The 23,247-nt window shown below is 45.4% G+C and overlaps 1 protein-coding gene across 2 annotated transcripts in view; it reads left to right on the top strand.

The window, feature by feature from the left end:
• The first annotated feature begins 421 nt into the window (after window positions 1-421).
• The window catches only part of SLC4A5 (solute carrier family 4 member 5), a 126,553-nt gene continuing 103,727 nt past the window's right edge, over window positions 422-23,247 (top strand). For both annotated transcript variants that reach the window (XM_077263110.1, XM_077263111.1), the window contains exon 1: window positions 422-537. In XM_077263110.1, the coding sequence (XP_077119225.1) occupies window positions 519-537 (19 nt within the window). In that variant the 5' untranslated portion in view covers window positions 422-518. The remainder of the gene's footprint in view (window positions 538-23,247) is intronic.

Genomic DNA, 23,247 nt, shown 5'->3' on the forward strand with positions numbered 1-23,247 from the left:
ACAATCATTTGCCCGACAACTCTCCCGTACAACTCCCCGCACACATAAATTCTCAGCTGGTCAGACATGTCAGACTAGAGTCCATCACACAGAGCATGGAGACATTGCGGAATCGTCACCACTGAACATTGACCATGCCCACAGTTTTACCTTTTATAACACCTGGGGGCTAGGCCTGCAGTTACCCTGGGATGATGGCCACTGAAGGCTGATATTGCCGTACAGCAGATCAACCTATAATGACACTATACTAGTCAGTTTCAGTTTAAAAACACATTTTATCCAGATAAAAAAGGGCGATAAACTATTATATTCATTATTACATTGGTCCGTACAGAACGCTGAGCTGCTTTAAATTAGGCTCAGGTCGTATCACCTCTGGATACTGGATTCTGTGACCTCACACTATGAAAACCCCTGTCCATGGTAAAGCACTTGAAACTTTCTGTAATCTGCTCACTAAGCTGTAGCTGAAGTAGAGAAACTTCAGTCTCTAGAGAAGAGGACGGCGGGGCAGCATGCAGGTACCACCTCCAGGTAAGACCTGGGACCTTACACGGGGCACGCTTCACTGCCGCAGAGGCATGAGGCTGAGACATTACAGCTCACAGACAACAATTCGCTCCACGTTCACCACCATGTTCTGTAATCAGGAATCGAAAGTCATGCGTGGAATCCAATTAACTATCTATCTATTATCTATCTATCTGTCTTATCTATCTACTATATATCTATTATCAATCTATCTATTATCTATCTATTGTCTATCATCTCTATCTATTATCTATCTATCTATCATCTCTATCTATTATCTATCTATCTATCATCTCTATCTATTATCTATCTATCTATCTAACTATCTATCTATCTTATCTATCTACTATCTATATATCTTACCTATCTACTATCTATCTATTATCAATTTATCTATTATCTATCTATCATCTATCTATCTATTATCTATCTATTCATCTATCTATCACATATCTATCAATCTAATGTCTATTTATCTAGCTATATTTTTCTAAGTCTATCTCATATCTACTGTATCTATCTGTCCATATATCTAAATATTATATGTCTGTTTTATCATTTATCACCTTTCATAAATGTATTTCATATAACAAAACTGACATTTTTCTTTATGGAAAAAAATTAATTCTTTATAAAAATGCACTAAAATGGGACAGTATGCTCAACCCTAACATTGTATCACTTAAAATCCATTGTGCACTAAAATCCATTACAACTAAAGGGGTCCTACAGAAAATAAAATATATGAAATAATGAAAAATACTTTTGAAATAAATTGTAAAATTCTTTTGGGTTTTTATTTATACCCTTTTTGTCCAATAGGCAATGGTTTCTGATACAGTAGTTAATTGAGACCCTATCCTAAATACAAAGAAGGGTTATGTCAGTACAGACAGCCCCATACCTTGGGGGTCCTCCTGCAGCTCTGTCAGTAAGGATATGTTCACACAGAGTTTTTTTCACCATGGATTTTTATGTCTGAAAAATCCACACTGAAAAATAAGCTTAATATACAAAGTTTTTAGCATTTTTTTGGTGTATTTTTTATATTGTTTTTTAAGTATGGGTAGTTTCTTTTTCATTCAATAGTCAAATTTGAGGCATATTTACAAGCAGAACGCCTCAAGAACTGGCATGTTGCTTCTTTTTCCACGTGTAAATAAGCCATGTGAACCATAGACCTGTTTTCCATGGAAAAGAGTAGGTCGCTTATTCAAAGAGTCCTTAATGTGGTTTTTCATGTAGATTTTGAAAAAATTCAAGTGAAAAACCATATGGACATACTATTGTATATAAGGAGAGACAGAAGCCTCCCGACTGGAGTAAATGTGTGTGACTGGTCCCTCCTCCTCACAGCTTCTGAGATGTCTGCCCCATTTATGGACACAACTGTGATGTTATGTCATCTGTGTTATATAACGGGTTGGTTTTAAGACAGAGAAGGCAAAGTCCAGTGGGAAAGGTGGAAAACAACAGTGCAATATGGGGTATTACCCTGTAGAAAATGGATAAACAAGAGGTGCAGGGATTTGGTCACCTTGCCTCTGTCATGAGATCACAGCACCATATTAGCTAAAAAAAACAACGGCTGCTGCAGATCCACGACTGAATTCTAGGAAAAGGTTAAAAGTGAAAAATGTACCCTTTTGCGTTGCCGAAGAAACAAATACCAGTTTCCAGAGATTTTGATGGAAGAATCCAGGAGATGAAATGTAGAGAATTGCGGTTTTATTGTCTATGTGTTTCAAAGTTCACAGACTTCTTCATCCGGTGGTTGGTCCTGATGAAGAAGCCTGTTAACTTTGAAATGTGTAGACAATAAAACCGCAATTCTCCACATTTCACCTCCTGGATTCTTCGATCACAATCTGTGGAAACCACAATTGGAGTCTTCAGCAGCGCAAAACAAGGTACATTTTTCCGTTTTATCCTCTTCCGAGAGAAGGCAACAGAGCTCACGTAGTTCTGGCTCTCTTTATTGACGCAGTCCATCCTGCTCTGTGTTTAGGAAGGGTTTTCTGTTTATTAGAGATGAGAAAATCGATTCTGTGAGAACCAATTCCGGTGCACATTTTTTAGACAATGTAAATCCAAATAATTCTAGATTCCTTACTAGTGAACTTTCTAAACTGGCTGTCGCAATGTTACAGATAGCATAAGCATAAGAGAAGAAGGTTTCAATGACCTCAGGCAATTCCCCATAATGCCTTGCAGCTGGCACCCCACCCTAAGGCAAATCATATAGGACTCTAGGTGAGAGGTCAATAATAACTGACAGCCTAATCAGGAGCACCTGCTTTTTTGTGAACAATGTGGATAAAAGAGAGGACCTCAGAGCTCAGTCAGAGAGACATACAATCATGACCAAAAATGTTGGCACCCTTGAAATTGTTACTCAAATATCTGACTATAATCCCAAAAAATCCCTCTCTTTTTTCAAGTTTACCTAGCATTAATGCAGTTTTGAAAGAAAAAGGGTGGTCACACCAAATATTGATTTAGATTTCTCTTTTGTTCATATATGTTGTCTGGACTATTTATGGAGTTTTGTATGAAATGATGTCCAATTTGCCATTTTTGTTTGTTTTCTTCATATTTTTCCAATACATAAAGGAAATAAACATGTGCATACCAAAACGTGTAATTGCCATAATGTTCTGGGAGAAATATTTCATTTTCCCAAACAATTTCAACACTTTCAGCCATTACTGTACAATGCTTTGCAAACCCTTTTAGGCAGGTGTGGAAAAATGCTTCAAAGTGAGAAAGCTTTCAAAAATAGAAGTGTTAGTATTTAAAAAAAAAACAAAATGCAAAGTGAATGAATAAAAGAGAAATCAAAATTAATATTTGGTGTGACCACCTTTTTGCCTGCATTAATTCTAGGCACACTTGCAAAAAGTCAGTGATTTTGTAGGATTATAGTCAGATATATGAGTAAATAATTATACTAAATATGTGATAATGATCATCATTTTCATATCTAGGTTGAAACACTGTCATTAACTGAAAAAGAAACTTAAAACTGGACGAGAAATAGCTAAACTCTGTTACGAAGGTGAGGTTGTGGAAGACAGTTAAATGTTATAGGTCAGTGTAGCATGGCTAAAGGGTGTCTAATCGACGGGAGGTATGTATCACAGAGAAGGCTTGTCGCTGTGATGTGACCCGAAGTGTTTTCTGTAATGCTCATAAAGTAATAAGGAATTGTTTAGTATATTTGGGTCCAGGTTACGGGTAGCTATGAGAGATGGGAGGGTCTGGCTACCCATATACCTCACCCCTGGGTAAGGGGCATAACCATTCCTATCTATGTTTGTGTCAGGACCTGTGGTGATGTCAGAACCACATGTCTAATCATGTGACAGGTGCCTGGGTGTGGTTTCAGGCTACATAATGGAGGTGTGTTTGGCACATGCTAGTGAGTGTTTTGGAATCTGTCAGTGTGGACAGAGATCCCTGTGTCCAGGCGGGACACTACAGACAGGAGTCTGTGTGTGTGGAGGAGAAAGCCCCCACAGTGTGTTAATGCTCCAGGACTGAGTCTGAAGGACTGGTCTCTTGTATTTTCGTTTCCTGAGTTAAAGGCTGTTTGTTTACCTGTTGTTCACGCTGTTATGTGGTTTGTGGAGAAATAAACCCACTTGAACGAAGAAGAGAATATGGCTCCTGTTTCCTAAAACGCACCAGAGCGAGTGAACCCCTACAATTGGTGGAGAATGCGGGCAAAGATCCAAGGAGCACATGTTGCAGCGCTGACTGGTCTGAGCCAGAAGATTGGACGGTCTTGAAAAACCGTGAGTAAAAACTGACCGGGGTCAGTGAGAACTGCAGTTTGTGGATACCTCTGAGGAGAAGAGGGATCCGGGAACCTGTATGGCCGCCACCAACAGGTAATGGTCTGGAAACAGTGTGATACTGACCAGGGTCAGTGAAAAACTGTGTTTGGGCTGTAAAGCCAGGTGTGAAACAGACCGAAGTCTGTGTGCTGTACTGACCGGGGTCAGTGAAAGACTGTTTTTTTTTCTATAAAGCACATGTGCAGGTGCTTGCTGTGGACCGGCGAGTCCAGGTATTTCTCTTTTTCCTTCTGTGGTCAGCTTGCTGTGGCTCGGTGAGGTCACAAAATTTGCTGTGGCTCGGTGGGGTCACGGAGGTGACAAGCAGCTTGCTGTGGATCGGCGGGTCCACGAAGGTGACAAGCGGCTTGCTGTGGATCGGCGGGTCCACAAAGTCTGCGGTTGAGCTGTGCAGCACGGTTGCAGCAAAGAGAGAAAAGAGGAAAAAAAAAAAAAAAAGACATTGCTGGTTTAGTGTGCAGACTCTTAAAGGGCCGGAGTCACATTGGTGTGCTGTGCGAACTGGGGCCTGAGAGTGCTGTGGGAAGTCCACAGGGTGTACCCCAGAGTGGGGTGGTGTCCCTAAAAGGGGGTGGAGTCCCAAAAAATGGAGCAGTGCCCAAATAATTATGGTTGGCCAAAAAGGGGCTGCGTCTCAAAAGGGGGTGGAGTCCCTAAAAGGTGTGGTGGCCCTAAAGGAGAAAATGGTCCACAAGGGGGCGGTAGCCCACAAGGGGGTGGTGACCCAAAAAGGGGTGGAGCTTTCAAAAGGGGAACAACAATGTTTGTGTTTTGTGTATTCCGAGTGCGGCATAGACTTCCCATTTGATGACAGCCCACAGGTGTGTACTGTTATGTTACACCGTGAAGGAGTATCTGGACTGCTGGAGACAAAGAGTCAGGTGACTCTGACGGGAACTCCTCTCGTTCTTTGTCTAACCGAGAAAAAGGTCAATGTTCGCTGCATTCATGGGGTCACTGTTGACTATACTGTGGACAGAGTGATTATTGATATGTCCAAAAATGTAAAGTGCCAAGATGGCGGTATAACACCAGACTTGTTCTACCCATTTGAGAGGGACCGGGACTTTGTGATCTTTGAAGACATATGGGAAGTTGACGCAGTGTGGGGTTGTTCAGAGGAGAGACAGAATGGTCATATTGAAGCCCCACTACAGCAGCAGGTTGTGGGGATTCCTGTTAATGGGATGTGTAAAGAGAAAGCAGCGCCACCTAATGTCAATAGTCCAGAGTTACGGGTGACTGAAAGAAAGTGTGGGTCTGACACCTGTTTAAGTGGGGACTTGCTGTTCCAGGATGACAGGTTGAGAGGGGGTGACTCCTATCCCGACTGTGACTCGAGCGCAAAGGGAAAAGAGTGCAGTAAGGAGGAGCCGAGTAAAAATCACAGATCTTCATCTCGTCGCGGGGGCCGCAGAAAGGCGGGACAAGTTACACCCTCTGAGAAGAGAGTTGATGAGGAAGAGACAGGGTCAGGTGCAGATAACGTTATTGTCCTTGATAAGGAGGTCACTTTATCTCTGACAAATCCCAGCACAGAGGTAGGGCTGGAGTTAAAACAGACCTGTGGTAGTCCCATATCTGCAATGCCCGGGAAGGCTGAAGTGGCTCAGTATGAAGGCTCCAGAGTACCTGATGCTGAAGAGATGGAGAATTCTGAAGTTACCAAGAGTCCAGAGGTACCTAAGAGTAAACAGACAGAGAGCCCAGGAGAGACCATAGAGGTCGATGCAGAAACAGGTGGAACTCTGAAGAGGCAGAGTGTGGGTGGGCAAGAGACCCTATCTGAAAGTTTAATTAAAGAACTGGTGGTGCGACATGTGCTAGCCAAAAGAGAGCAGGACCATAACATAGAGCTGCTTAGTGAAACAGTCGAACGAGAAAGGGTCCTGAGTAGTGTTGAGCATTCCGATACTGCAAGTATCGGGTATCGGCCGATACTTGCTGTATCGGAATTTCCGATACCGAGATCCGATACTTTTGTGGTATCGGGTATCGGGTATCGCAACAACATTAATGTAATAATGTGTAAAAGAGAGAATTAAAATAAAAAATATTGCTATACTCACCTCTCCGACGCAGCCTGGACCTCAGCGAGGGAACCGGCAGCGTTGTTTGTTTAAATTTCGCGCTTTTACTTGGTTACGTGAAGTCCCGGCTTGTGATTGGTCAGGGCGGCCATGTTGCCGGGACGCGGACCAATCACAGCAAGCCGTGACGAAATTACGTCACGGCTTGCTGTGATTGGTCCGCGTCCCGGCAACATGGCCGCCATTAACCAATCACAAGCCGTGACGTCACGGGAGGCTGGACATGCGCGTATTTTAAAAAGCGCGCATGTCCAGCCTCCCGTGACGTCACGGCTTGTGATTGGTTAATGGCGGCCATGTTGCCGGGACGCGGACCAATCACAGCAAGCCGTGACGTAATTTCGTCACGGCTTGCTGTGATTGGTCCGCGTCCCGGCAACATGGCCGCCCTGACCAATCACAAGCCGGGACTTCACGTAACCAAGTAAAAGCGCGAAATTTAAACAAACAACGCTGCCGGTTCCCTCGCTGAGGTCCAGGCTGCGTCGGAGAGGTGAGTATAGCAATATTTTTTATTTTAATTCTTTATTTTACACATTTATATGGATCCCAGGGTCTGAAGGAGAGTTTCCTCTCCTTCAGACCCTGGGAACCATCAGGGATACCGTCCGATACTTGAGTCCCATTGACTTGTATTGGTATCGGGTATCGGTATCGGATTGGATCCGATACTTTGCCGGTATCGGCCGATACTTTCCGATACCGATACTTTCAAGTATCGGACGGTATCGCTCAACACTAGTCCTGAGGCAAGCAATTGAGCACAAAGTGGGTGACCTAGAGAAGGAGGTCGTTGAACTCAGAGGTCACCTATCAGCGTGTCAGGCCGTGAATAGGGCCATATTGAAAGATATGGATGTGCTCAGAATGGCTCAAGAAAAGCATCAGCAGGAGCTTCTCCAGAGAGAGGAGGAACGTCGCTGCCTGGCAGAGGAGTTGCCAATGCCCATTTTGGCGAAGGCTCAAGCGGAAGAAAAGACTGAGGAAGAGTTCGTGCTAAAAGCGGAACAAGAGAGTTACCCGGTCCTGACAGACGTCTTGGTGGAAAGGTCAGAGGCAAAAAGGGAGCCGTCTGTCTTTGAAGAGAGTGAGACCCTGCTCTTCAAGACCGTGATTGATGTACCTGAAGAGGTGCAAGAAGCCTGTACCGGTGAAGGTGTGCATGAGGCATTTAGAAAGGCAGTAGAGGCGTGTAGTGTGCACTGGGCGCCTGAGACTCATCAACTGGTCATACTTTCGTCTAGAGAAGTCACAGTGAAGCGGGTGGCTGTCCTGAGAGAGATGCATCTACAATGCCTCCGCACAAAACAAATGATCACGTTGAAGAATGAGGAAGCCGCTCGACGTCTGGAGCTAGCGAGAGAAGCTTAAAATCGGCTTGGCTTGGTGGAAGACATCATTCTGGTACCCAAAAATTTTGGTGGGAAAAGTCATCGGGAGGTTTGGCCGAGTGATGCAGGAGATTGTGAATATGTCCGGTGTGAAGAGACTGAGGGTTCTGGGTGATGACGAGGCCCAGGTCGTGGGTGAAGATAAGATGGTTCCGTTCCTTGTTGTCGGATCCATGGAGAGTCTTGAAAATATCCAGATGCTCCTGGGGTATCGCATTAGTTATCTAACAGAAGTTGAGCAGCTAAGACATGAGAGGGAGCAGGTCAATATAGAGCTGCGGGAATTGGCAAACAGATTGCCACCACCTTCAACTTGCGGTATAGAGAGACAAAGAGGTTCTCTAAAGATTCGAAGTCCCCAAGCTAACAGAGGATATAGAGATACAGGGAAGAACTGCTCTTCAGGCAATAAAGACCATGGGAGAAGGTGGCCTGATGAAACAGGTAGAAGCAGTGGTGCCTCAGTTAGCTCAGGGTTAAGTGACCTCAGCAGGAGATCCTGTAGCAGACGAGGTGACAAGGGTTCAATAACAGGCCCTGACTTACACAGACGGTTTGACTGTCAGGGACGACTGAGAGGGGTCTCTAGTCGGTTAAGGACAAGTGCCAAGCCCCACGGCTTTAGGCAGAGGGGGAGGTATGTAGCATGGCTAAAGGGTGTCTAATCGACGGGAGGTATGTATCACAGAGAAGACTTGTCGCTGTGATGTGACCCAGAGTGTTTTCTGTAATGCTCATAAAGTAATAAGGAATTGTGTAGTATATTTGGGTCCAGGTTATGGGTAGCTATGAGAGATGGGAGGGTCTGGCTACCCATATACCTCACCCCTGGGTAAGGGGCATAACCATGCCTATCTATGTTTGTTTCAGGACCTGTGGTGATGTCAGAACCACATGTCTAATCATGTGACAGGTGCCTGGGTGTGGTTTCAGGCTACATAATGGAGGTGTGTTTGGCACATGCTAGTGAGTGTTTGGGAATCTGTCAGTGTGGACAGAGATCGCTGTGTCCAGGCGGGACACTACAGACAGGAGTCTGTGTGTGTGGAGTAGAAAACCCCCACAGTGTGTTAATGCTCCAGGACTGAGCCTGAAGGACTGGTCTCTTGTATTTTCGTTTCCTGAGTTAAAGGCTGTTTGTTTACCTGTTGTTCACGCTGTTATGTGGTTTGTGGAGAAATAAACCCACTTGAATGCAGAAGAGAATGTGGCTCCTGTTTCCTCCAACGCACCAGAGCGAGTGAACCCCTACAGTCAGCCACAAAGGCAAGACTGAGCACGGCAACAAGTCACAATGTAGTTATACATTGAAAGAAAAGTACAGAAAAGTCTTTCCCAGGCAAAGGTTTAAAAGTAGACTGAGGTTTCAAGATGTGCTGTTCAAGCTCTTTGCAAGATGCACCAAGAAATGGGCAACGTTGAAGACCGAATACGCAGTGATCAGACAGGGAACGGTTTCAAGTTCAGGTAATGTGAGTGCGATTACAGGGTTCAGGCACCATGGGTACAGCCTCAGGGTGCAGGTACCACGGTTGCAGCTTCAGGGTTCAGGAACCACAGGCGTAGCTTCAAGGCTCAGGTACTATGGGTCCGCTTCAGAGTTCGGCTGCCGCAAGTGCAGCTTCATGGTTCAAGTACTGCGGGTGTGGCTTCAAGGTTCAGGTACGGCGGTTGTCGCTTCAGGGCTCAGTTACCATGGGTGCAGCTTCAGTGTTCCGGTACCGCAGGAAGCCGTATCAGGCTCAGGTACCGTAGGGAGCAGTATCAGGCTCAGGTACCAAAGAGAGTGGTGTCAGGACTCACTTGTGGAGCTTGCCGTCTAGACATCTATTGAATTGAATAGGAGGCGGATGCACCTCGGACACCACCAGAAGACGAAGCAGCTTGGCAAGTGAGTACTTCCCACTGGTGGCCGCCTTCGCCAACAACTATAACAGCTGATCGGTGGTGGTGTCATACCCCAGCTGATCAGACATTGATGACCTAGCCTAAAAATAGGACGTTCACATTGAAGACGTCAGTACACAACAAACAATTGGATGGCAGACCTGGCAGAGAAGATGCATCACCAGCGGCTTAAAGGGAATCTGTCACTTACTTTTTCGTATATCAGCTGTGGCCACCGCCATTAGGGGCTTATCTACAGCATTCTGTAATGCTGTAGATAAGCCCCCAATGTAACCTGAAAGATAAGAAAAACAAGTTAGATTTTGCTCACCCAGGGGCGGTCCAGTGCGGCCTGGGTCCGAGTGGGCGTCACGGTCCAGGTCCGGTGCCTCCCATCTTCATGCTTCCTGTGGTGGCTCCTGTTGAGGGCAGAGCAAAGTACTGCAGTGTGCAGGTGCCGTGTCATGGTTCCCAATGGCAAGGGAACGTAAGAAACATATAAATAACGAACGAGCTCTCGGGTGATGGAAACTCAAGTTGACCGTGAGCTAAATCTACCACACAACTAATAGTGGCCAGGGAGCATACCTACGACTTCCTAGATGCCACGCGCCAGCCGGAGGACTAACTACACCTGGTAGAGGAAGAAACAGACCTGGCTTACCTCTAGGGAAATACCCCAAAAGATGATAGCAGCCCCCCACATGTAATAACGGTGAATTAAGAGGAAAAAACATACACAGTATGAAAGTAGATTTAGCAAAGAGAGGTCCACTTACTAGATAGCAGAAGGATACAAAAGAGGACTTCACGGTCAACTGAAAACCCTTTCAAAAACCATCCTGAAATTACTTTAAGACTCCTGTGTCAACTCATGACACAGGAGTGGCAATTTCAGCCCGCAAGAGCTTCCAGCTACAGAGAATTACAAAAACTGCAAACTGGACAAAAGATACAAAACAAAAGGACAAAGTCCACTTAGCTGATCAGCAGACTAGTAGCAGGAACATGCAACCGAAGGCTCTGGTTACAATGATGACCGGCAAGGAAATGACTGGAGAGCAAGGCTAAATAGGAAACTCCCAAACACTGATGGAAGCAGGTGAACAGAAGCAGCAAAGGCAAACAAGTCACCAGTACCACCAGCAACCACCAGGGGAGCCCAAAAAGCGGATACACAACAGTGCCGGGAAAGGTCTGAGCAGCCCAGCGCCTGCGCATTTCAGTACTTTGTGCTGCCCTCAACAGGGCAGATAAAGCACGCCTGCGCAGGACCCATGACAAGAAGCAAGGAAGAAGATGTCATCGCATGAAGATGGGAGGCGACGGACCCGGACCTGCGACGCCCATCGGACCGGACCACACCGGACCACCCCCCGAGTGAGTATAATATAACTTGTTTTTCTTATCTTTCAGGTTACATTGAGGGCTTATCTGCAGCATTACAGAATGCTGTAGATAAGCCCCTAATGGTGGTGGCCGCATCTTATATGCGAAAAAGTAGGTGACAGATTCCCTTTAACTGGACCTACAGGATCAGACATATCCAATGAAGCACTTCACCTGATCTCCAGTCTAGAATGGCTTACCAGTACTCAGCTGCGAAAGACCTATGAGTAGAGGCTGCAACAGACCAGGCAGCGCATAAAAAGCGTTCCTCTACTTGTGTAGCATTCCTATCCAAAGCTTCAGCTGCTCAGTTATAGCTTGTACAACTTCAGATAGCACCTCTCCCTCGACGGAGGACATCACTAAGGGACTCTGCAGGTGTCGGACGGTAATCTGATACCGATCCACCATGGCTTGCTGCAAGAAATTTCCCACCGAACCATAGTCGAGGTATACTCTCTCGACAAACCAGAATCCTCCAGATGATATGGGAACAGTCAGTCACCAGTGAAGAGGTATGACTCTCACCTAGGGTAGCCTCTCCAACAAACTCTAGGCTTTGGAGTTTCCCAGGTTTCTCAGGACAACTTTGAATGGAGTGTTCTGTGCAACTGCAGCAGTAACCCAATACCTTGGCACAACGGTGTTCTGGCTGCTGCCCAGCCAGCCCAACTTGGTCGACTTGCATGGATTCAGAGAAAACAGCTAACACAGAAGGTTGAGGAACAAGTGGTCTATGGAAGGACAGAGCCAGATGTGACGGTTTTCTCTTACGCATCATCTCACTGATCCATTCCTGGAACTTGAGAAGAGGAGATGCAGCAGAAGACTCTCATCCCGACTCATTGAATACCTTTCAGAAGGCTACTAATAAGATCTGCAGATCTGAAATCACAGGATCTCCTCTCTCCCATAAGAAGTTGAGCCAAGCTAGGGCATCTCCTGCTAGGTAGGACATTAGGAATCCCACCTTAACCATATCAGCGGGAAACTGTTGGACCAACAATTCATAGTGCTGCGAGCACTGTTCTAGGAACCAATGGCACTGCTTAAAATTTCCATCATAACATGATGGAGTAGGCAGGATGGGTTCGGCTCCAGGAGCGTAAGTTGCAGACTGATTAGTCATGGCAACTTGGGCTGGAGCGAATGAAGCAGCCGTGGTGGAGTTAAGGTACCTTCACACTAAACGACTTTGCAGCGATAACGATAGCGATCCGTGACGTTGCAGCGTCCTGGATAGCGATATCGTTGTGTTTGACACGCAGCAGCGATCAGGATCCTGCTGTGATATCGCTTGTCGTTGCTGAAAGTTCAGAACTTTATTTGGTCGTCAGATCGGCGTGTATCGTCGTGTTTGACAGCAAAAGCAACGATGACAGCGATTTTTACAATGGTAACCAGGGTAAATATCGGGTTACTAAGCGCAGGGCCGCGCTTAGTAACCCGATATTTACCCTGGTTACCATTGTAAAAGTAAAAAAAAAACACTACATACTCACCCTCTGATGTCTGTCACGTCCCCTGGCGTCCGCGCTGCTGCTCAGAGCTTCCTGCACTGAATGTGTCAGTGCTGGCCGGAAAGCAAAGCACAGCGGTGACGTCACCGCTGTGCCCTGCTACTGCCGGCGCTTACACAGTGCAGGGAAGCGGACGCCGGGGGACGTGAATGTAAGTATGTAGTGTTTGTTTTTTTACATTTTACTGGTAACCAGGGTAAACATCGGGTTACTAAGCACGGCCCTGCGCTTAGCAACCCGATGTTTACCCTGGTTACCCGGGGACTTTGGCATCGTTGGTCGCTGGAGAGCTGTCTGTGTGACAGCTCTCCAGCGACCACACAGCGACGCTGCAGCGATCGGCATCGTTGTCGATATCGCTGCAGCGTCGCTTAGTGTGAAGGTACCTTTAGACTTGAGCTGCAGGTAGCAGCCATGTACTACTACTGGGCAGTTCCCAGTACTGCAGCTGCTGACCCCAAGGGTCAGGTTCGCTGACATAGACATGGACTTGGAGTAATTGGATGAACAGAACTCGAACACTGTTCAGACAACTCAGGTACTTGGTTAATGGGCAGAACAAATATTGACACGGAGTCACAGACAGGGCTAGATTCGGACTCTGTTCAGACAACACACTTTCTGAGTAACTGGGCAGAATGGATACTGGCACAGAGTCACAGGCAGGGCTGGATTCAGACAACACAGATTCTGGGTCAGTGGGAAGAACAAATACTGACACAGAGCCACAAGCATGCAGGGCTGGATTCAGATACTGGAACAGGCTCCGACAGTACGGACTCTGGAATGCTAACCAGAAGAGACACTGATGCTGGTTCAGGTACAGCAGGTGCAACCTCATGGTTCACGTACTGTGGATGCAACTTCAGGGTTCAGGTACCGCGGGTATGGCTTCAGGGTTCCGGTACCGCGGTTGCGGCTACAAGGTTCAGGTAACGCGGGTGAGGCTTCTCAGTTCAGGTACCACAGGTGCTACTTCAGGTTTCAGGTATCGCAGGGAGCAGTGATAGGTTCCGGTACCGCAGGGAGCAATGTCAGGCTCAGGTACCGCAGGGAGTGATATCAGGCTCAGGCCCAACAGGGAGCGGTGTCAGGCTCAGGTAGCGCAGAAAGCAGCATCAGAGTTCAGGTTCTGCCAATGCGACCCCATGGTCAGGTACCGCAGGAAGCGGTGTAAGGGTTCAGGTGCTGCTGATTCAGCTTCAGGCTCAGGTACCGCAGAGGAAAGGTGTCAGAGTTGAGGTGCTGCCAATGCGGCTTGAGGCTCAGGAACCCCAGAGAGTGGTGTCAGGGTTCAGGTGCTGCCAATGCAGCTTCAGGCTCAGGTACCGCAGGGAGTGGTGTCAGGGTTCAGGTAACGCAGGCAACAGCAACAGGTTCAGGGTCAAAAACACGGGTCACAGGCACAGAAGTAGTTTCAGGGACCTGGCAACAAACTAGCAAGAATGACCACAAACATTGAGAAGGGCATTGTACAGCCCTACAGAGGAGCGTGTCTTAAATACTAGATGCCTCCCAGCTATTGACTGGGGGCACTTCCAAAGTGTGCCCCTTTAAGAATCGAGGATCATGCGCATGCACTAAGAGCGCCGCCAGGAGACCAGGAAGCCATGCAGAGCAGAGAGGCACCGCTGAGCAGCTGGGACAGTGAGTATGTCGGCGCCAGGAGGAGGGAGAGGGAGCATTCAGGGACGCCATCATAGTGTTACCTAAACATGCAACCAATGTCATTAAGAACTAGCTTCAGAATAACGAAAAAGGATCCTGGAAGTGATGGTATGGCCCCACAGAGGCTCAACATCATCCAGTTTAGGTGGGATTACATGAAGACACAGAAAGATTTACCCAAGCCTGTATCAAAAGATGATCTGTGGTTAGTTCTCCAAGATATCTGGAATAACCTCCCTGCCGAGTCCCTTCAAAAACTGTGTGCAAGTTACAAGTGTACCTAAAAGAACTAATGCTGTTTTGCAAACAAAGGGTGGTCACACCATTGATAGTTTTTATTAAACATTCTCTTTTGCTTATTTACTTTGCATTTTTGTTACTTGATAAAAAAAACAACTTACACTTCTATTAATTAAAGCATTCTTACTTTGCAGCCGTTTTTCCACACATGCCTAAATCTTTTGCACAACGCTGTACTAGTAGAGGGACGATTTAGCATGTTATAGCACTAGTAGAGGGACGATTTAGCATGTTATATTGTCCTGCTGCTGCTGGGAAGGACCTCAACCTACACAGGGTAAATATAACAACAAACCTGAAACTGCTCTCAAAAATGGATAATTTTTGGATGACTAACAGAAGCCATTGCTTTTTCACTTTCCAAATACCAAACCTATTGCTACTTCCCAAAAACGGATAATTCTTGGGCTGTCTTCTTTCATCTACATCACCTATGTGTAAATGTTGGCATTGCAAACATCCCCCCACCCCAAAAGTGATAATTTTTGGATCTATTTTGCATTTTAAAAAGCATAGACAGTTCTGTCAGTGCAGATTTTGACTAATCAAGCTGTTTGTACCACCGTATTATCATCTCTTAACCAACAGTCATATAATTAATGCCACTTTGAAATTACTAATGTTGTTTGTGTATTAAAGAGGTTGTAATGGGTGATACAGTCCTATGAGACCTCACCGTGCTATACATGTCTTTTCCAAGCAATTAAAGGCTCTGAAACCAAATTGATTTATTTCAAAACAAATTATTTGGATGAATTGGGCAAATCGAACCGGAAGCAGACTTCAGGAGATTCCGTCATCTCTAGTAATTACTAATATGTCAGCAGCCACTTTAATAAACCTAATAATACTCAGCAAACAAGACAAGAGTATATAAATGAATTTGTGAATTTATTTATAATATTTTTTCCATTTTCTGTAGAACCCCTTCAACTTGGAAATGTATAACTATGGATTGTATATAAGCTAAAATGCTGCCCCTATATTTAGGTTAACAGATCTCTATAAATCAAAGTCTCACATCATGTTTGAGACACTTATACCTACAGGTCAGGCCTATAAAATTGGTAATTAGTTCCAGGGTCCTGATCATAGAAAATAGGAAGGCAAGATAGCCCAGCGAGAGACTGTGACCTTGTATTAAAATGTTGCTTTTAATGAGCCATTTAATATAAGGACATCACCAGTAGTGATCCACCGAATATAACATAAATACATAACACCACGGTGCACACAATGAAGGGTTGGACCAACTTGTTTCGACTTGCTTCTTAATCATGGTAAATGCATGTGAATACTGAAGACATTTAACTTGTCTCCCATGTAAACTGCTCCAGGTCGGCAAATCAGGAGAATATCCTGGTATTAAAGAGACAGTTGCATAGAAACCAATAGAACAGATACAATGAAAGAAAACACATAAGCATATAAAGACAAAGAAATAGTGTAATAATGCGTATAGAAAAACAATCATAGAAAAACTTAAAATGGAGAAGAAATGTAGGCGGACTTAATATCGTAGTTGAGCAGTATTCTGGTTTCCAGTGTGAATATCCAGAATGATTCTCTATTGAGTAATTTGCGTCTATGGTCTCCATCTCTACATGGTCTATAGACCTTTTCTATACCACAAAATTTGAGACCGCTTACATCACCCTTATGGACATTTGCCAAATGTTTGGATACCAGAGAAGAAGAGAGAACCTGAGGATTAGCAGCGTCAGAGATGTGCCGTCTGATTCTTGTCTTGAGGGGACATGCTGTGCATCCTACATACTGCAGCCTACGGGCAGCGCATTCTATAAGGTGTATGACAAATGGATCATTACAGTTTATGAAGTCATGTATACGATAGATGCTAGAACTATGTAGGGATTGATATTTATTAGTTTTAAATACATGATGACATGCTATGCAGCCCTTAGCGAAACATCTAAAACACCTGTAGGTCCAGCCAGGTTTTTTCACAACCTGAATGTGAACTGGACTGATCACTGCAGATTTGACTAGGTGACAGTAAAAACTCTAAAGTAGGGGCTTTTTTAAGTCTTTTCTTCTCCATTTTAAGTTTTTCTATGATTGTTTTTCTATACACATTATTACACTATTTCTTTGTCTTTATATGCTTATGTGTTTTTTTGATTGTCCGTACGAGCGCTGGACCTTAGGAATCTGAGTCCACCAGGTGCGCTGACTTTTTATCACTTTTTTCTGTTGGTCATACAAAACACTCATATATTATTATAGAACCGGGTCCATCACTTTATTACTACTGCTGGGCACTAATTCACATATTTCACATATTTCCTATGTTTTTCTTTTTAGTAGCAACATATCTGGTTATAAATTATAGTAGAAAGAACTATTATTTCATTTATATAATTTCTACAATCTTTAGGTATGTTGTACTATTAAAGGGCCACTGTCACCCCCTCCAGCCATTATAAACTAAAAGAGCCACCTTGTGCAGCAGTAATGCTGCAGTCTAACAAGGTGGCTCTTTTAGTTTTTGATTCCGTTATTCCCTCAATAAAGCGTTTTAAAATTTGCCCTAACTACCTGTCTGTAGACCTGGAGGCGGTCCGAAGCCTCCTCTGTGAATCTCACAACGGCCGTCACTCTTCTCTTCTGGGGATGTGGTCGCCGCCCCCTTCGCGCTGTTTCTTCTTAAATCCGGCGCCTGCGCTGTGCGTGCCTGCCTGGGACAGGCGCAGTCTTCATTGTCCGTCATAGGTCAGATGCAGGGTGCCTGACTGCGCCTGTGCGGGCAGTGTGGCCACCCTGTTGCTGAATCCCCACCCCGCACTGTGTTATTCATTATGCACAGTGTGGGGCTGGGGTTCCTGGGCATGCGCACTGCGCTGTTCAGACGCTCCCCCGGTCCCCCGCCTTCCAGCGTTGTCGTAATATACAGGTTTCCTTGCCAGAGTTTGGAATGAAGCAGCCGCAAATAACAACGCTGGAAGGCGGGGGAGCTGGGGGAGCGTCTGAGCTGGGGGAGCGTCTGAACAGCGCAGTGCGCATGCCCAGGAACCCCAGCCCCGCACTGTGCATAATGAATAACACAGTGCGGGGATTCAGCAACAGGGTGGCCACACTGCCCGCACAGGCGCAGTCAGGCACCCTGCATCTGACCTATGACGGACAATGAAGACTGCGCCTGTCCCAGGCAGGCACGCACAGCGCAGGCGCTGGATTTAAGAAGAACAGCGCGCAGGGGGCGGCGACCACATCCCCAGAAGAGAAGAGTGACGGCCGTTGTGAGATTCACAGAGGAGGCTTCGGACCGCCTCCAGGTCTACAGACAGGTAGTTAGGGCAAATTTTAAAACGCTTTATTGAGGGAATAACGGAATCAAAAACTAAAAGAGCCACCTTGTTAGACTGCAGCATTACTGCTGCACAAGGTGGCTCTTTTAGTTTATAACGGCTGGAGGGGGTGACAGTGGCCCTTTAATATTCAGAAAACCAATACAAGATATGTTCCAGGACTGCAATCAAAGCGATAATTAACTTAAAAGAATTTTTACATTTATTAAATACAAAATATAAAAAATGACATTCCAAAAATTCCAACACAGAGAACAATTGTTGGGTGAGCCACTGTGGGAACTCTACACTATGTTCCAAATTATTATGCAAATAACATTTTTCTCGGATTTTCCTAAATGGTCGGTGCAAATGACAGTCAGTCTAATAAAAGTCATCACCCGTTAAATTATACATCGAATTCTATTGCGAAACCTCCCAATGATAACAGTATAAGGCTACGTTCACATTTGCGTTGTGCGCCGCAGCGTCGGCGCCGCAGCGCACAACGCAAACAAAAACGCAGCAAAACGCATGCACAACGCTGCGTTTTGCGCCGCATGCGTCGTTTTTTTCATTGAATTTGGACGCAGCAAAAATGCAACTTGCTGCGTCCTCTGCGCCCCGACGCGGGCGCCGCAGCGACGCATGCGGCGCAAAACGCAAGTGCGCCGCATGTCCATGCGCCCCCATGTTAAATATAGGGGCGCATGACGCATGCGGCGCCGCTGCGGCGCCCGACGCTGCGGCGCTGACCGCAAATGTGAACGTAGCTTTATCTCCAAAATCAATAAAGACTCAAAATGCACTGCTCCAAATTATTAGGCACAGTAGAATTTCTAAACATTTGATATGTTTTAAAGAACTGAAAATGCTCATTTGTTGAATTTGCAGCATTAAGAGGTCACATTCACTGAACAAAAAAGCAATTTAACTCCAAAACATCCTAACAGGCCAAGTTACATGTTAACATAGGACCCCTTCTTTGATATCACCTTCACAATTATTGAATCCATTGAACTTGTGAGTTTTTGGACAGTTTCTGCTTGTATTTCTTTGCATGAAGTCAGAATAGCCTCCAGGAACTGCTGTTTTGATGTGAACTGCCTCCCACACTCATAGATATTTTGCTTGATGATACTCCAAAGGTTCTCTATAGGGTTGAGGTAAGGGGAAGATGGTGGCCACACCATGAGTTTATCTCCTTTTATGCCCATAGCAGCCAATGACTCAGAGGTATTCTTTGCAGCATGAGATGGTGCATTGTCAAGCATGAAGATGATTTTGCTCCTGAAGGCACGTTTCTGCTTTTTATACCATGGAAGAAAGTTGTCAGTCAGAAACTCTATATACTTTGCAGAGGTCATTTTCACACCTTCGGGAACCTTAAAGGCCCTACCAACTGTTTCCCCATGATTCCGGCCCAAAACATGACTCCTCCACCTCCTTGCTGATGTCGCAGCCTTGTTGGGACATGGTGGCCATCCACCAACCATCCACTACTCCACCATCTGGACCATCCAGGGTTGCTCGACACTCATCAGTAAACAAGACTGTTTGAAAATTAGACTTCATGTATGTCTGGGCCAACTGCAATCGTTTCTGCTTGTGAACGCTGTTTAGGGAGGCCGAACAGTAGGTTTATCCTCCACAGCAAGCCTTTGACGGAGCCTACACCTTGAGGTTCAAGGGACTCCAGAGGCACCAGCAGCTTCAAATATCTGTTTGCTGGTTTGCAATGGCTTTTTAGCAGCTGCTCTCTTAATCCAATGAACTTGCCTGGCAGAAATCTTCCTCATTATACCTTTATCAGCATGAACACGTCTGTGCTCAGATTCAGCTACAAATCTCTTAACAGTACGATGATCACGTTTAAGTTTTTGGGAAATATCTAATGTTTTCATCTCTTGACCAAGGCATTGCACTATTTGATGCTTTTTGGCAGCAAAGAGATGCTTTTTCTTTCCCATGTTACTTGAAACCTGTGGCCTGCTTAATAATGTGGAACATCATTTTTAAGTAGTTTTCCTTTAATTAGAATCACCTGGAAAACTAATTATCACATGTGTTTAAGATTGATTTCAGTGATCCATTGAGCCCTGAGAAACAATACCATCCATGAGTGTATTTGAAAAACAAAACAATTAAATCTTTATGACACTTAAATCCAATTTGCATAATAATTTGGAACACTGTGTAATAGTAAAAGGCCCCAGTCGTTAATAAAATATATACTGAATCAGATAAGTAATTACGAAAAGATCACAAATATATCAATGGTTATTATTATTATTTATTTATATAGCACCATTGATTCCATGGTTCTGTACATGAGAAGGGGTTACATACAAATTACAGATATCACTTACAGTAAACAAACTAACAATGACAGAGTGATACAGAGGGGCGAGGACCCTGCCCTTGCGGGCTTACATTCTACAGGATGGTGGGGAAGGAAACAATAGGTTGAGGGTTGCAGCAGCTCTGGTGTTGGTGAGGCGGTAGCTTCGGTAGTAGTGAGGAGGCAGCGTTGTCAGGGCAGGCTGTAGGCTTTCCTGAAGAGGTGGGTTTTCAGGTTCCGTCTGAAGGATCCGAATGTGGTTGATAGTCGGACGTGTTGGGGCAAAGAATTCCAGAGGATGGGGGATATCCGGGAGAAGTCTTGGAGGCGGTTGGGTGAGGAGCTAATAAGTGTGGAGGAGAGAAGGAGGTCTTGGGAGGACCGGAAATTATGTGAAGGAAGATATCGGGAGATTAGGTCAGAGATATATGGAGGAGACTGGTTGTGGATGGCTTTGTAGGTCAGCATTAGTAATTTGAACTGGATATGCTGAGGGAATGGGAGCCAGTGAAGAGATTTGCAGAGGGGGGAAGCGGAGGAGTAGTGAGGAGAGAGATGAATTAGTCGGGCAGCAGAGTTAAGGATGGACTGGAGAGGTGCAAGGGTGTTAGCAGGGAGGCCACAGACAAGGATGTTGCAGTAGTTAAGGCGGGAGATGGTGAGGGCATGCACAAGCATTTTAGTAGATTGACAGTTGAGGAAAGGACGGATTCTGGAGGCGACAGGAGGTGGAAAGAGCTTGGATGTGCGGTTTGAAGGACAGGGCAGAGTAAAGGGTTACCCCGAGGCAGCGGACTTCCGGTACGGGGGAAAGCGTGATGTCGTTAATTGCGATGTCGTTAATTGCGATAGATAGGTCAGGTATGGAAGATCTATGAGATGGAGGAAAGATGATGAGTTCAGATTTGTCCACATTGAGTTTGAAGAAGCGAGAGGAGAAGAAGGCTATGGCTGATAGACACTCCGGGATTCTGGACAGCAGAGAGGTGACATTGGTTAAGATTAGTTATAACCATATAGGTCTAAGGGGTAAGGTTTCTCCTTGTGGAGAGTGACATACCAGCTCTGGCTTGTCAAGGTAAGGAGGCTTATTCGCCGTGCAATGCTCCTCTGGGAAATTTAATATGCAAATTGCCTCTTTAGAGAAAAAGAGGACTTAAACTCTATAGCGCCACCTATTGGGCGTAGTGATCATACACGTCACAATCAACCTTTTAACGAGTCTTGCAATATGACTTAGGATAAAAGCCAAATCATTATCTCAAATTACAGACACGGTGTTTCAGGCTGTTGGCCCTCGTCAGTGCGAAGAATGAGAACTGATTTGGCTAGGTGAGAGGCTCTGGGCTTTGTACTTATGAGGGTCAACAGCCCGAAACACCGTGTCTGCGAATTGAGATACTGATTTGGCTTTTATCCTAAGTCATATTGCACGACTCGTTAAAGGGTTGATTGTGACTTGTAGGATCGCTACTTCCAACAGGTGTCGCTATAGAGTTCAAGTCCTCTTTTTCTCTGAAGAGGCAATTTGCATATTATAACCATATAATAATGGAGATTGGGGATAAGTGACATCAATCCCGCAGGGAAAGTTCAAGCGTAATAACAATAAGAACAAAGTGTAGTTGATATTAAAGGGAACCTGTCACCACGTTTTTGGAAGATGGGATAAAAATAGCGTTAAATAGGGGCAGAGGTGGGCGTTACATTAGTGTGTTTGTTATGCGTTTATTACCCACCTAAGTTGCCGAAATACCTTTGCAAAGTCTCCGTTTTCGCCTGTCAATCAGGCTGGTCTGGTCAAAAGGGCGTGTTGTCTTCCCCCAGATTTTGCGTAGTTTTCCGTTGGTGGCGTAGTGGTGTGCGCATGCCCAAAGTCCCGAATCCTCTGCCAGGGGATTTAAAAGAGCGCGCTGTTCGTTATTTCATTGGTGATCGGTGGGCGCGGCCATCTTCCTTTGGCCGCGCGTGCGCAGAAGCGGCGCTCTGCTGGCCGCGGCTTCAGGAAAATGGCCGCCGCGATATCCATCTGCGCACGCGCGGCATCCCGCGGCCATTTTCCTGAAGCCGCGGCCAGCAGAGCGCCGCTTCTGCGCACGCGCGGCCAAAGGAAGATGGCCGCGCCCACCGATCACCAATGAAATAACGAACAGCGCGCTCTTTTAAATCCCCTGGCAGAGGATTCGGGACCTTGGGCATGCGCACACCACTACGCCACCAACGGAAAACTACGCAAAATCTGGGGGAAGACAACACGCCCTTTTGACCAGACCAGCCTGATTGACAGGCGAAAACGGAGACTTTGCAAAGGTATTTCGGCAACTTAGGTGGGTAATAAACGCATAACAAACACACTATTGTAACGCCCACCTCTGCCCCTATTTAACGCTATTTTTATCCCATCTTCCAAAAACGTGGTGACAGGTTCCCTTTAAGGAACTCATCCACCAAACATCCGATGCGCGTTTCACAAATGCTTCATCAGGGGTTAATATTCAGTACACTCGCGTCTGATATAAGGAAATTAGATTGTCATCCAGGACAATATCAGTACAGCATTGTAGAACATGTTGCTGCTATATAAGCAGCAGGAAATATATGCATAAATTCACACTGAGTTACAGTAGTTATGTATGAAAACTTCCTAGTAATATGTTGAAACCTGCTTTAAAGAGTAACTATCATTTTCATTATTATTTCATTACTCAGTAGTACACATGAAAACTATGTAATATATCACATAAGAGAAATTTGCTTCCTTCTCCTCACTCTAAATTCATGGCTGAAATGTGTTAAATCTGTTTTCAGTGAAGATAGACTTTCCCATTACTAAGATAGGAGGTAACAGTTAGTGCTTTTCAAATTCTATGGAGGAGGAGAAGAAGCTAGAGGCCGACACAGATATCATGCTGCAAGTTTTCCTGAAACCACAGTCACAGTGCTTCATAGAACTTTATGA

Source organism: Ranitomeya variabilis, chromosome 5 (genome assembly GCF_051348905.1).
Source record: "Ranitomeya variabilis isolate aRanVar5 chromosome 5, aRanVar5.hap1, whole genome shotgun sequence".
Lineage (NCBI taxonomy): Eukaryota > Metazoa > Chordata > Amphibia > Anura > Dendrobatidae > Ranitomeya > Ranitomeya variabilis.